This window comes from Silurus aristotelis (assembly GCF_946808225.1).
Source record: "Silurus aristotelis genome assembly, chromosome: 17".
NCBI lineage: Eukaryota > Metazoa > Chordata > Actinopteri > Siluriformes > Siluridae > Silurus > Silurus aristotelis.
In genome coordinates this window covers 9,714,813-9,729,946 of record NC_139590.1, presented here as the reverse complement: position 1 = coordinate 9,729,946, position 15,134 = coordinate 9,714,813, and the positions used below count along the sequence as shown (strand labels likewise).

Sequence of the window (15,134 nt, the reverse complement as noted above, 5' to 3'; positions counted from 1 at the left end):
GATTTTTGAAATCATGAAAACAGACAGACAGATAGATAGATAGATAGATAGATAGATAGATAGATAGATAGATAGATAGATAGATAGATAGATAGATAGATAGATAGATAGATAGATAGATAGATAGATAGATAGATTAAATATGTGTATTATAGTTAATATTAAGCCATTAGGGATGTATATTAGAGTGGCCAGACAGAAGCCATTCCTTAGTAAAAGGCACATGATGGCCCACCTGATGTTTGCCAAAAGGCACCAGAAGGACTCTCAAACCATGAGAAACAAAGATCGAACTCTTTAGGCTGAATTCCAAGCTTCATGTCTGGAGGAAACCAGCTCCGCTATTCACCTGGCCATGCCATTTTTTAATGGCAGGAACTGGAAGACTAGTCAGGATCAAGGGAAAGATGAATGCAGCAATGTACAGAGTAATGTACACATTCTTGATGAAAACCTGAGCCTTCTGGACCTCAGACTGGGGCAACGGTTCATCTTCCAACAGGACAACAAGCCCAAACATAAAGCCAAGATAACAAAGGAGTGGCTACAGGACGACTCTGTGAATGTCCTTGAGTATCCGGGCCAGAGCCCAGAATTGAACCTGGTTGAACATCTCTGGAGAAATTGGGAAATGGCTGTGCACTGATGCTTCTGAATTCCAACCTGATGGAGCTTGAGAGGTCCTACAAAGAAAAATGGGAGAAACTGCAAAAAATTGGCCATGCCATGCTTGTGGCATCATACTCAAAAAGACTTGAGGCTGTAATTGTTGCCAGTGGTGCTTCAACAAAATATTGAACAAAGGCTGTGAATACTTATGTGCACGTTTTTTTATTTTGAATACATTTGCGAAGATTTGAAACTCACTTCTTTCGCATTGTCATTATGGGGTATTGTTTGTAGAATTTTGAGGAAAATAATTAATTTAATTTATTTTGGAATAAGGCTGTAACATAACAAAATGTGGAAAAAGTGAAGCACTGTGAATACTTTCCGGATGCACTGTAGGTCCTTATGTAACTGCAATCTTAACAATACAATACAATACAATACAATACAATACAATACAATACAATACAACACAATATCCATCTGATCTGATTTTATAAATAGTTATTTGAAAGACCTTTACTTTTACTTTATTCATTGTTTTAATATAATAATTTGTAATATATTATATGAGAAATAATTTTGGCTATTTGATATTAAGGCTAATCCTACAGTCTGGGTACGGGCACTGCGGGAAGCAGGATTAAGCTAGCCACCATTCGGCCAAATCTGACTACAACAGAGAAAACCAACTGCTTAATGACTTTACTCTAAACACAGGCACTAGCCGGGTCACTGGTCAGTGACCAAATTTACCCCATATGTTCTCATGCCAGAGATGTGTGCCAGCTTTGGAAGCTGCATCTGTGTGTGTTGAGCAGGTGGCATGTGGTTGACAGACTGCCCTCTGCTGGACAGACTCAAGGACTTCATTTGAAAGCTAAAATAGCATAGATTAATTATAGTCTCTTTATTGGATTTGTGGAAATATAATCAGTGTGTTTCTAAGAGCAGATGGAACTGATTTAGTGATTATAGTTCTGTGTTAATTTAATGTGGATAATATGTGGACTGTTGAACACAGCCCTGCACCTGTTTATATGTTATATTGATTAAATTAAATGCCCTTGTTCAGGCACAGGAAGATCAGGCACACTGAGTGTAGGTTTAGGTACAGATGTGACTCATTTAGTTTTTGTCTTCATTTGTTGTCATTATGACCTTATTTACTCAAGCACAAGTAGGAGGAGGGGCCTTTTGGCTTGCTTTCTATGATCATGTGTGAGTGTGTGTGTATGTGTGTATGTGTGTATGTGTGTGTGTGTGTGTGTGTGTGTGTGTGTGTGTGTGTGTGTGTGTGTGTGTGTGTGTGTGTGTGCGTGAGCAGTACAGTGGGAGGAGTGTGCACCTGTTAACATGCACCTGGATGTCAGAGAGAAAAGTGTACACGAAGCTGACAGAATAGGGAGAGAGGGAGAAGAAAAGGTAAGGAAAAAAGAGATTTCAGGTCATCAACAGAGGGCAATGATCTCACTCGGTAGATCGGACTGTAAACAGCATCGAGAGGACTAAACTTAAGGCTAGTAACCTCTGGAGGAAAGACAGCAACCACAGCCTTTGTGACGCACTTTTTACTTGCACAGGTGAGACTATCTGCAAGCATCCGTCAACAGAGCCCATTTAACCCAAGTTTATTATTTACTCCACTGTCTTTTTAATGTGTAGTTTAATATAATATAAATAGTATTGTTTCAGGTTAAAATAAATAATAGATCTAATAGGTTCATATAAATATATATATATATATATATATATATATATATATATATATATATATATATATATATATATATATATATATATATATATATATATATATATAAAATGTTAAATATAATTAAATGAGACAGTCCTCTGTCAGCCGTTGGTCAAAGTGAGACTTTGATCACACATTAACTGCCCAGAGTAAGTTTTTAACTTGAACTTACCAGCACAGAACACTGGGAGCCACCACTCATGAAATGCTTGTTACAAGTCTGTGTGTCCTGAAACAGTAACCAAGCAGCACTTCATTAGTATAACATGAATAAAATACAATTGATGAATAAAATAATGGAAATAGATCTGGAAAGAAATGACATCACAAATGGTGTGGCAGCTCAGGCCTCTTCTCCAGTCTAAGCCATGACCTGTGGGTTTGGACTGGAATTGAATTCCAATGTTAGATAGGTTTATTTTAAAATGTTCTTCTTGTTTATGTACCATCTGCATTATTGTGAACAATGAAAGTCAAGAGTCATTTCTACAACTCTGCAATAAGTATAATTCTAGCTAGACCTAAATTGTTCTCTGAGTCTTTGCAGAAAAAGTAAACTCTACTTTAGCCCAGTGTTTCATTCACATCCAAAAACCTTCCTAAAGATTCATATTCAAATAAGAGGTAAATCTCCTGTGTGTCATTATACAGGTCAACCAGGCTGCTTTTGATCTCCTCTAAACACTAGCTTTTCACTTTGTGCCTGAGCAATCTCTTTTTCCTGCCCCACATTTAGTAAATATTTACAGTAGGTCTATCTCTCCAGAGATAAGAAGTGAACAGAAGAAAGCCTATATGTTTACAGACTTTGTAAAACACTGCCTTTTCTGATGCTTGGACCCAAATTTCCATTTGCTCTTTTTTTAATCTACAATCTAATTTAATGCTTTTCCGTCTTCCCCTTGCAAAAGGAAGACATTTATTCAATAATTAAGCACTTTATCAACCAACAGGCATGTTCTATATTACCACAGACGATTTTTAAATGATAGCACACACAAAAACACCATTATTGTATTAATACATTGCTTTTGGTGCTCATGATATGAAGTTTATAGAGTAGTGCAGGATGGCTGTGAACCCTTTCAGCTGCCCAATTTCTAGTGGATTTGCATGATTAGCCAGATCAGACAGCATGATTAGAAGGTATAATGCCATCGAAACTAAATCACGGAAGTAATTGTCTCTTATCATAATCTTTTAGCAGAACAATAAAATAAAATCACTGTTTCACTGTCACGTTCCAAATTATTAATCGGAATTAGGCAACAGCAATCTTTACACCTATCAGTGCAATACAGAATTGTTGTGTTATGGACATCAAAAACTTTTTTTTTTGCAGTACCAGAGCAACTGAACTGCTGATCTAGCATGGCTTTATGCCTGCATTAATTTAATATTAAAAGCCTCATTTGATCCAAGGTCAGCAATCTTTTTCTAAGCAAACATACCCTCAGGGTCTGATTGAAAACAAGTCAGGTGTAGTGTGTGGGAGGAAAAAAAAACTCAAACAGAGAGGCATAGAGGCTTATTAGAATCATTATTCTATGTTCGGTATCTTTGATAATCTATAAACTAATATATTTCACATTAAATATATTCCTGACAGAATAGTTATAATTGAAGTCATCGCATAAGTCATGAAGCCTGTTTATATCTAATAACGCTATAAATGTGTCTAATAACATTATATTGACCAAAACTGATTTGTTATTTATTAAGAGTGATTTTTGAAACTGTATCAAGACACAGCCTGTCAGTACTGAAAAGTGTTCTCATTGTCTTCACATCATAGTGTACATTCATATTCATATTCGTATTCATATTCACAAATGTCAACTTGAAATATAAAAAAAGATATATATTTTATTACTGATATCAGCATCGTCCACCAGAAGCTCTGCGGTTTTAATAAACTGGGACACAATGACAAGATTAAAAAATTTGAAAGCTAGAATAATTATATGAAAAAATGAAGAATTTAGGGATATTTTTGCATAAACCAATAATGCTAATGTAAAAACATAAAGTAATAACTAAAAACCAGATAAGCATCATGAAAATGTATGGAAATGTAAAAAAAAGTCTGACTAAGTGAAATATGAATGATGCAACCTTATGAAATGGATAATAAACACTAATTCACCAGTTCTAACTTGCCTTATAAACAAGATTCAGAGACACATTGTCTGTGTAAACAAATTAACATGGACATTTCGATCTTTATTCATCTGGTTGAAAAAATCTCATTCGAAATTCTGGTGAATCTGATAAGATACTAATACATCATGGCATGGGAAAAATAACAAATTATGAAAGCTAATATAAATTGCTTCTGGTTTGAAAGAGGCCCACCTTTGGTTTCTGTCTCTTCCCAAACATGAAAGGCCAAAAGTCCAAGCCTCCAGAGAAACCATGCGTATTAGCATACAGTATGGAAATCACCACTCTGTTGCTGCGCAACCACCCATAGCAAGTCCACTCCTTTTCTTTGAACAGACACAGGTACAATGCTGCAGCTTTATCTGTGTGTGTATGTGTGCAAGAGACAAGGTGTGTTTGCTTTTTTTCTGTGCTTTTATTATAGGCCTAACAAACTCCCCAGCAACAGGCTCTCTCTGCTGGTAACATGATTAACCACTGACCCAGCCAGGCCCATGCACTGTGAAACCTATTCACGTAACAAGCAGGCAGAAGAAACCACTACAAAGGGCAGAATGAATCAGAATATAGACCACACAAACACTCAGTATTCAGTGATATTTAGTAACTCATCAGAGACTAATTCAGCTTCTATTTGTTTATAGTCTCTTATCCTTAATACAAACATATGAGAAAGATCAGGGTTTGGGTTTGGACATGGCAGATAGTAGAATGCAATAATATATATATAGTGTAGAACAGGTTGAGGTATGGTGGAACAGGTTACAGTACAATAATACAGGTTACAGTACAGGCCACTCAGCTCTACTACCAACAATAATGTTCCTTTGATCTATTTAACATTCTGCGATCATGTAGCCGAGTTTTACCATAGCTAGGAAATTTGAGTCTTGCAACAGAGATCTCCTGATAGCATAGCGCTGCCATATGGCAATGATTGAATTGCAATGAAAAATTAAACAGCACCGTCACCAACATCGGCTTAAACCTTGAGGTCTCGGCTTACAGACAACAGCTTTGCACGCCAGCTCAGTCTCCATATAGCTAACTTAAGACAATTGTGGCTTTAAACTCACTAGAGAACAGAAATGGTGGTGAAGGTATGACGTAAAATACATTTTATCGTAATGGCCATGTCTGCTCACTGCCTATGGTTTTTTTTTTTTTTTTTTTTTTTTTTTTTTTTTTTTTTTTTAGCAGAGCTGAATTTTTTCTATTACTATTTCTATATATATAAGGTTCTAAGCAGCTTCTTTTCCACTTTCGGAGCTCATAGAAACCAATTTATTGGACATCTGAAATTCATGAGTTTCAGTCTGACCACCACCAAGCTGCCTTTGAGCAAAGTCCTTAACCTTGTACTGCTAAGTTGTTTAAGTGAGATAATTTTTAGTTGTTCTGGATAAGTGCATTTGCCAAAAAACAGAAATGTAAAATTTACATGTAAACTTTGTTTGGTTATAGTCATGTGATTGACAGCAGAGGAAGAATGCACCTGTTGCACCACATAGGACCACCCACTGCAGTTTTAGCATTTTGAGAAAACCACTAATAAAGCTCCCTTCAACTTATAAACTTCTGTGTGTACATTGTGACAGAGATATACATATGTGCCCATGAGGGTTTCTCTTAATTAATAGTAAATCTATTTACTTTAAAAGAATTAATTCAAGCTCTCATGCTGAACGAGTCAAAGTGGGAACATTGACAGGGCTGGAATTGTTAAATCTAAGTTTATATTGTATATGTGATGAGCAAGAGATTTTTTGCATCATGAAACACCTGAGGCAGTATGCAAATTCTGACCAGGTAACTCCACTGAGCCTGAAGAAAAGAGGGCTGGATTTCTTGTAAAAGTTAAGCTTCTTCCCAGCCTTTGCTTTAGCTCGAACAGCATTTTATTTTGAACTAGGAACCGCAATGTCCTGCAGGTTATAAGTCAATAGAGAACAAATATGATCTTTAAAGCAAGTTTTGCATAACCTTTACTTCTTAACAACTGCACTTTTTTTCTGTTTAAGTGCAGTTTCCACGATTACCCATAACTTTAGGAAGTAAAACACATCTGGCTTCATCTTTATTTTTTTCCACTATACCACTAGTACTACACATTCTCTTCTTCCCCACAGGGCTCATCTCTCCTTGGCCATGGCTACAGCTGAGCCAGCCCCTGCATGGTGGAAGCTGACCTTCCTTCGTAAGAAGAAATCTGAGGCCAAGGAGTTGTATGAGGTTCCTGCAGAGTACAGTAACAATGCTGAGTCACCTCCTGGGGCAAGCAGTACGACCGGAACACCTGACGACAGCCAGTTCAATGCTCGTCTTGAACGCATTGTGGACAAAACAGCTACCAAAGGACGACATGTTAAAGTCTCTCACTCAGGCCGCTTCAAGGAGAAGAAGCGCATCCGGGCAACGTTAGCCGAAAACCCAGAATTGTTCCCTGAACAAGACTCTTGCAATGGAAACCAGAGCACAGTAAATTGAAGGCTGGGATGTCAATCTGTGCACCTTAAATCTATTCACATGCATAGACGAATAAATTCTAAATTCAGCAGGCCTCATTTCAATCAAGCAAAACATGTTACTGTGTTTCAGTACTGTTCTGCTTTTCGTAGTCTTGATTGCATTTGTCCAGAGTGGAGAAAATGCAGTTTGGTCTAAAAGAATTGGTAGGAGATTGTTTTTAAATCATCACTAGAGCATTATCGCATCTGAAAATGCAACTGATACTGCTAAAATCCTCATATTAAATCTGTTCAGCTGTATTTTGACCTTGAGCTGCAGGTTTGCCATGAGTATGTCATGCATCGTGTGCATTCAGTTTACATTGTTGAAAGCAATATTTTTTAAATGTGCTCTTGTTTATTGTTGGACGGTTTGTTTTTTCAGTGGTGTTGAGATTCAGGCAGTACTAGCCAGCAGCAGGAAATAAATTGCTTTGAGTTTACTGAACAAGAACGAATAATTCAGTTCTTTCTCACATTTCTGAGTGAATTTTAGACTTCTGGTCACTAATAATACAGAGCATAGTATTTGTGATTCAGTCAATGCACACAAGCATGCGAAGAGTAATAAGCAGTTTGCACGGTGTAATTTCTATCCACATCCATTTATTTCAGATAACCTATAATGTGTGTTTTTCTTGTTGTGTTGGGGTTTTAAAATTTTTATTTTAATATTGTTCATTTAAAAAAAAACATTTTTTAAGTACAGGTGTAAAAACCTCAGTGCCTTATGATCAGAGTTACAGTTCTTTCTTTCCTTTATATCACCTGTCACTTTGTTGAATATCTTTCTTTGTTTTAAACTGCATTTGTTTACTGAACTATCCTATGAAAATTATTTGAGTTCCTTACGTGGTTTTAATTAAACTGTAAAAATATTTTACAGCTATTTGAGATTTTATTTGATTTGAGCTGTTATATAATACTATCCAAAGAAAAATGTTTTAATATATTTAATAAAAATAAATCGTTTTCCAATAGCGTGTAATGTGTTCTCATTATCTCATAATTTCTCTCTTCCTTTGTGCATGTATGTGTGTGTGTGTGTGTGTGTGTGTGTGTGTGTGTGTGTGTGTGTGTGTGTGTGTGTGTGTGTGTGTGTGTGTGTGTGTATGTGAAATGCACCCAGTCCTTGAACAATACATACATTATCACATAAAAGTGAGAACACCCCCCACATTTTAGTATATCGTCTCAATAATATTCAGATCTGGAGAAATACTTGACCACTCCATCACATTCACCTTCAGCTTCCTCAGCAGAGCAGTTGTCATCTTTGCGGTGTGTTTGGGTTTGTAATTATTTTGGAAAACTGCTGTTAAGCACAGTTGATTGACCCTTTTCCGATTGACCCTGTTCCGAGTTTTGTAAAACTTTTGTATGACCCTGGCCACTGTACTGTAACTCAGTATAAGGGTGTTACTGATCTTCTTATAGCCTAGGCCATTTTTGTGGAGAACAATACTAATTCTCAAATCCATAGAGAGTTCTTTGCCATGAGGTCCCATGTTGAACATCCACTGGTCAGTATGAGAGAAATTGTACACAAAGCACCAAATATTAACTGCTCTAATACAAGATACACAAATTTGTATGGTCCTGTCAAGCAGACAAAAACATAAACATAATGAATAGGACTTGTGATTTTGCCTGGTTAAGTACAGCTGTTATCACTTAGGATGTGTGTTAACTTTTTTGCCAGCTACTTTGACAATTATGGCTGTATGTTGAGTTATTTTCAGAGGACAGTAAATCTATACTGCTATTCAAGCTGCACATTTACTACTCTAAAATATATCCAAGTTTCATTTCTGTAGTTTGTCCCTTGAGAAGATCTACTAAAAATGGGTACTGAAATGTGAGGGGTGAATTTACTTTTGTGAGATACTGTATTTGAGTTTTATTTCAATACAAACCAAGAAACAAAATAAACAAGAATTAAAAAAAAATACAATAACACCGAATACAGGCATTATAATTATTATTACAAATTTATTCTGACATTAGCCTGAGGCAGTTTTCAAAATTGTAGATAACTAAGATTATTATATTTTTGATTATGGAATTAAATTTGAATGTGAATAATTAAAGTTTTTACAAAAACAATATATGGGTTTATGGAACTTGTTGAATGAATTAAGGTGTATTTAAATAACTAGAAACATTATTAATAAATTACATTTAGAATGGCGGAAGAAATATATAAACTTATATATAAATATATAAAATATTATAATTTGGTGAGAATGCATTAAGTGTATGTAGAAGATAACGTCTGAGTGACTGTTATGACTGAGTCTGACCACAAGAGGTCATATCAAGTCAAGTCAATAGGCTTTTATTGTCAGCGTTTATCCATCTCTCTCTCTCTCTCTCTCTCTCTCTCTCTCTCTCTCTCTCTCTCTCTCTCTCTCTCTCTCTCTCTCTCTCTCTCTCTCTCTAATACACAAATTAAATGTAAATAGATTTAAGAAAAAAGTTCTAACTTTTACCTGTCCAGTTTCAGTTCTCAATGTTTTGCTCTGTCCAAAAAAAGAAAAAAATTAATTTTTATATTCCTGTTTATCTATTGCCGGAAAGATCCTCCAAACAGCAGGGTTTTATTTTCAGCTAAATAAATACATTAAACATTACATAACACCTAAACAGACGTCCATAATCCCAATTTATACTGGGTAATTTAATACTACACTATCTCTATCTTCTCTCATTTGTTCAATATTTATTCTCTCCCTTCCTGTACAATCACTGCACTATAATGTCACTTGGTCTCTTAGATCAATATGTACTGTCTTCTATGCTTGATTATTAAGTTGTGTCTACGTGTGTTCTTATTGTGGTTGTATTAATCTTTGTATTGATATATCAGTCCATGTGCAATATGCTTCTTTAACCAGCTGGAAAATCACTGCACTGTAATGTCACTTTCTGTCTCAAGCAAATGTCTTCTTTACTTGATCATCTAGTTCTCGTTGTAAACATGTACGTATAAGTTTATATTTAGCTTTACAATGCTCAGTGGTGCAAGTTAACAATGCATTATTGGTTTACCGAAACAAATTACTTGTATGTTCAGGCCTACTTGGCCAATAGAGCTGATTCCGATTATGATGCTGACAAAGGTATCGCGAGAGTATCAACATTTGTATCGAGATTCTGTGAGATTATACGTTAACACACTGCGTACGATTACATCTCTGCGCATGCGTGTTTAAGAGTAATCTTTTTCCTCAGCGTCAGCTATTTTCGTTACACCGGTCACTCTTCTGTATGCCACCCGCCCGGAGCAATGGCCTGTGAATGTTTTGCGCTTTAGCTACAAACAGCAAACTCGAGCCGAGTGCAACAACGGACAACACTAGCGCACTATACACACACAGTAAGATGGTGTAAGTATACTTTATTAATTAATTTTTCTTTCTGCTTTATTTTTATGGGTTCAAAAGTGTGAAAAGTAATTTTAAATGATTCATATTTCCTAGTTAAGTAGTAGGCCCTGCTTAGCGAGCAACCATGCTAGCTGTGTACATTGTATTAGCATTGAATTAATTTCTCAATACTGCGTGTTATAATTTTACTCATAATTATTAGACGTCAGTAGACAAGTGTTTTCTATAAATAAAATATCGAAGTGAATGATTTTTACAATCCTAAGTTTAGCAAATAGGCTAAGTTAGCAGTTGAACCCGCGTTTTGGGTCTGAATCAGTTCCTCTTCGTGAGGGTGTGTGGGCGCTTCACTATGTGTTATTTGTCACAAATTTGTCAGTTTGTAGATTTTATGACTTAGGGAATATCTGGTTTTCGAGACAATATTTGTGTAATATATACGCAGTCTGTGTTGCCGCTTTCAATGGCCGCCATCGCAAGTACAGAAACCCAGGGACTGCATTTCCATCAGAATAGCCAGAGGACCAGCAGGAGCCAGACCACGACTTTAACGCATTTCTTTATCCCAGTGAGAGTGACAACTTGTGCTTGTTTCTAAAGAGAAGTTGTTGATCACGGGCTAGGCTTGAAACGCTGTAAAGTGTACACAACTCAGGCTGTTCTGTGGTTCACTATACTGTGAACACATTTTAATGCTGATTTTGTGTTGAAGTGAAATGAGTTATGGGGTTTCTTTAGATTTCACGTTTATGACACACTACTACACTACGTCATACTCTGGAGTTTCTGATAAGATAGGAATGAAAATCCTGACAGCATCAGTTCCCATAGAAATAAGTTCCCACTTTATTGTATTGTATTTTTTTTTTCATATTAAGTAAGTAAAAAAGTTATGTTATTTGTCCCATGTACATTAAAACATAGTGACATTTTTTTCCTTGCTTATCCTAGCTTGTTAGTAAGCTGATTCAGAGCACAGAGTCAACCATGATACTGTGCCCCTTGAGTAAAGATAGTTAAGGGCCTTGCTCAAGGGCATCACTGTGACACATTGGCAGTGCTGGGGCTTAAACCTGGTCCGATCAGTGAAAATAGAATTGCAAATAAAAAACTATACAGTTTTCTTTTGTTGTTTGTTTTTTAAATCTTCAGCCTCTTTCATTTTTTTAAAAATGTAATCGCTTCTTCTGACACAGTAACTGTACACTGTAAATGTTTGCCTGGTGGTATATATGGTTGAAGTCTTGTGTGTATCTTTCACAGGCTGGAACGCCAAAGCCTTTCCTCAGGCAAACTTAAACCTCGTATGTCCAATAAGGAACGCTTTCATTGCGTCAATCCAGAGATCAACCTCTCATTGTACCCAGCATTAATAGTGAGTCCAACTTTTAGACACTGTTTTTTTTTTTTTTTTTGGAGAAACTAAAAACAAAACTTGTCTGACCTAGAGATGAAGTGTTTGAGTCATGTAACTAATGATTCTTGTCTTCATTAGGACTGGCTTCCATGCAATCATGAATATCATGTCTGTGACTACACGACCATAAGGCAGACTCAGGACCATGTAGATTTTTCTGCCACCCTGAGAATGTCTATATCTACTGTTGAAGAAGTGCAGCAATGGGTGAAGGACTCGACCATCACCTGGAGGATTGATCGAACCAGACCACCTAAGGGACAGAGAGTTATTTTTAAGGTGTTTTTTGCCTTATTTACATTGATTTGTATTGCACTCAAGTTTTGGGTCATCTTTTGCTGCTGAAAAAAAAAAAAAAAGCCATGGGGATACTTTAAGCTGCAAGCAGGGTTGACACCAATACCATAAAAACTCATATATTATCCCATATTTAAAAAAATCTATTCCTTCTTTCTATTTTTGTACACACAGTTTCATGCATAGACCAAGCAAGATGAAGATATTTGTTGTGGTCATGCAAAAAAGAGCAGAGAAGCTCAGAATTAGTGTTTTGGTGCAGACAATGATGGTCAAATAGTGTGAGATTGCACACCAAATTTTCCTGGTTATGGAGATTTAGTTGTGTGGTTTTACAAATGTTTCTTAGAATGCGGGTTTGCCCACAAAAAGTGAGTGTTGAAGTAGGTCATATGTGACCTGCCTAATCTTAAAAACGCTTTTTTGGCATATAGTGAGATTGTTTTTTTATTATGAAAGTTTATTATTGTATAACAAATGTGTTATATAGGTGGACTACAGATGCCATCACAACACAAAACCAAGGAACACCATGGAACCATCTGGGAGACGGACCAAAAACACAAACTGTCCTGCAAAGATGAGCATAACTCTCCATCGCCCACAGGGAAGCAATGGAAGGCAGTGTCGGTACGTATTCCAGAAAATCGCACTGTTGCTATTACACTGTAAAGAAATTTTATGTGACTTCTTGTCTGTGGTTAGGAGCACAGATCCTCACATGCCAGCTTTCCCGACACTTGTGCACATCACCAATGAGCACAACCATAACTTGCACGTACCAGATGCATTGAGGTACAAGGATGTTGGACCTGAAGCCATACAAAAGTTAAAGAAGCTTTTTGAAGCCGGTCATTCACCATCTACAGCCCTGGATGTTTTAAAATACGACCTTCAGCTTGAACTCGGGGAGGATTTTGCATATGCATCAGCAGACCGATCCATTTGTCCTGACATTCAGTTCTGTTACAGGTAATTACTTTGATCTGGTAACATCTTACAAGTTTTTTAGGGTTATTTGCAAGTCCACAAGAACATATAATAAAGTCTCATAGATTTTATTTAAGAATGTTTTTAAGTAATTAAATAATTAATAATAATTAAGTTCTGTAAATGTACTTTAATATACATGATATTTTCTAGTTATATAACTTTTATGGACCCAGCTGTACCCTCTAGCTAAAATATTCTATGTTTTAACCATGAGGTTTGTTAACTGTTTATTTTTGCCTTCTTGCAGGCTGTACCACCAAGTTACTAAGTCTCTCAGAGAATCCAGTCCATCCTGCTCAATTCTTCCCACCCAAGACACAACCACAACCTGGGTAACGGCCGATCCGATGGGGCAGACATGCATCATGGAACACGAGATTGTCACCACAGAAGGTCAGATATTCTAAAATTGCAGTTCTGTTTGTGTTTTTTTTTTTTTTTATTTATTTTTTGTTAATCAAAGTAGTTTCATTTGCAGTTTCAGAGGAGGACAATCCCACAGACAAGCTGAAGTCATGCTTATCTGATCTGTGTGACATCATTGAGAAACAGCCAGGCCTGTGGTCTGCAACACAGGACTTTATTAATGGAATTGAACGGGTCCAGCACAACCCTATCAAGCTAGCATCAGCCATGCATGCCTTTGGTCGCTACAGCTGTCTCCTAATGAAGAAAAGGGCTAAAACGATGCGGAGGGGTTCTCAGTGTGCTGGACTCTTAGTTACTGCCCAGTCCACACCAGTGGCTAGGAGGAGGTCCACGCTTGGCGGGAGACGACGGCTAACAGTGGGCAGACAAAGCAAGACGACCTCAGGGCCAGATCATGAGTACAGCCAGCCAGAAAAAAGACAGAGATGCTCTGCGTCTCATGTCTTTTCACACAGCATGGCAAAAACCAAATAACTATAGAGCTTTAATCAATTAGTTTTAGTATAGCAGTTGTGGCCCATCACCTCTTTGCTTGAAAGGAGATAGACATGAGCTTCAGTGCGTTTTGTTATGGATGTGTTTTGTTTAATGTATAAATTTTTTTTTTTACAAATATCTAAAATGGGCTTGCTGTCTAATTTCATAAAAAGAAGAAAAAAAACAACAACAACCTTATCCCTCACCATGGCTTTACTTAGGCCCACAATATTTCTAAATCTGCACTTATTTTTGTATATCATAATTCTTTGAGATGTAAAAAAAAATGGCACAACACTCATTGTCTGCTCTAACAGCAAACTTTACATTTGAATTACATGATAATTACTTGATGACACCTGTATATATAAATAAAAATAATTTGACTTTGCTCTCCTAAAAAAAGTTATTCCATCATTACAGGCTACCACTGTTTCTATGAAATTAGCGCCAGTACATGCTTTTTAATTTGCATTCTACAATGATGATACTCCACAAGTTTTACCTTTTCTTCTAGTGAGACAGATGGACACCTGCACTGATGTTGACTTTTGTAGAAAGATTAATGAAACCTGGAATGTTGCTCCCAGTTTGGCTAATGATGCAAGTGTGAGCACATGAGGTGACTAATGTATGCTGTGAATGGATTTTATAAACGGATAAAGTTCTACAACAAACGTTTTTTTGTTAAACATGTCTATGCTCGTAAAACTGAGTTAGTATGAACAAATGAGTCTGTGTTTGGAAGTGTGTGCTCGGCAATGACTTTGAGTAAGTGCATTATGAAAATGCTTTTGTGGAAAAAATACCTTACAGGTTTTGTTAAATGAGAATAAAAAAAGTTCTTTTGTTTGTGACTTCTTTCAAATATTTAGTTATTATACATTCTGAAGAAGCAACCCAGCCATTAGGGGGGCACAAGCCAGTGTACTCTTAGTGCCGGTCCCAAGCCCGGGTAAATGGGGAGGGTTGCGTTAGGAAGGGCATCCAGCGTAAAACGTGCCAAATCAAATATGCGGATCACAAATGAGAATTTCATACCGGATCGGTCGAGGCCCGGGTTAACAACGACCGCCACAGGTATCGTTAGCCGACAG

General features: G+C 36.7%; 2 protein-coding genes across 2 annotated transcripts; both read left to right on the top strand.

Annotated features, from left to right (window-relative positions):
* The first annotated feature begins 2,053 nt into the window (after nt 1-2,053).
* prr15la (proline rich 15 like a) lies at nt 2,054-7,153 on the top strand. Its single transcript, XM_083566334.1, has 2 exons — nt 2,054-2,192; nt 6,658-7,153. The coding sequence occupies exon 2, from the start codon at nt 6,677-6,679 to the stop codon at nt 7,013-7,015; it is 339 nt and encodes a 112-aa protein (XP_083422460.1). The 5' UTR covers nt 2,054-2,192; nt 6,658-6,676; the 3' UTR covers nt 7,016-7,153.
* Nucleotides 7,154-10,236: 3,083 nt separating this feature from the next.
* LOC310740028 (uncharacterized protein) lies at nt 10,237-14,894 on the top strand. Its single transcript, XM_083566353.1, has 7 exons — nt 10,237-10,424; nt 11,688-11,799; nt 11,920-12,120; nt 12,629-12,768; nt 12,844-13,110; nt 13,379-13,524; nt 13,610-14,894. The coding sequence occupies exons 1-7, from the start codon at nt 10,336-10,338 to the stop codon at nt 14,032-14,034; spliced, it is 1,380 nt and encodes a 459-aa protein (XP_083422479.1). The 5' UTR covers nt 10,237-10,335; the 3' UTR covers nt 14,035-14,894.
* Nucleotides 14,895-15,134: the final 240 nt, after the last annotated feature.

Excerpts from the sequence above, each read along its gene's own strand:
- prr15la (XM_083566334.1), top strand. The coding sequence starts at position 6,677 with ATGGCTACAGCTGAGCCAGCCCCTGCATGGTGGAAGCTGACCTTCCTT.
- LOC310740028 (XM_083566353.1), top strand. The coding sequence starts at position 10,336 with ATGTTTTGCGCTTTAGCTACAAACAGCAAACTCGAGCCGAGTGCAACA. Across the intron at positions 12,121-12,628 it reads GACAGAGAGTTATTTTTAAG|GTGGACTACAGATGCCATCA; the intron begins GTGTTTTTTGCC and ends TGTGTTATATAG. Across the intron at positions 12,769-12,843 it reads AGCAATGGAAGGCAGTGTCG|GAGCACAGATCCTCACATGC; the intron begins GTACGTATTCCA and ends GTCTGTGGTTAG.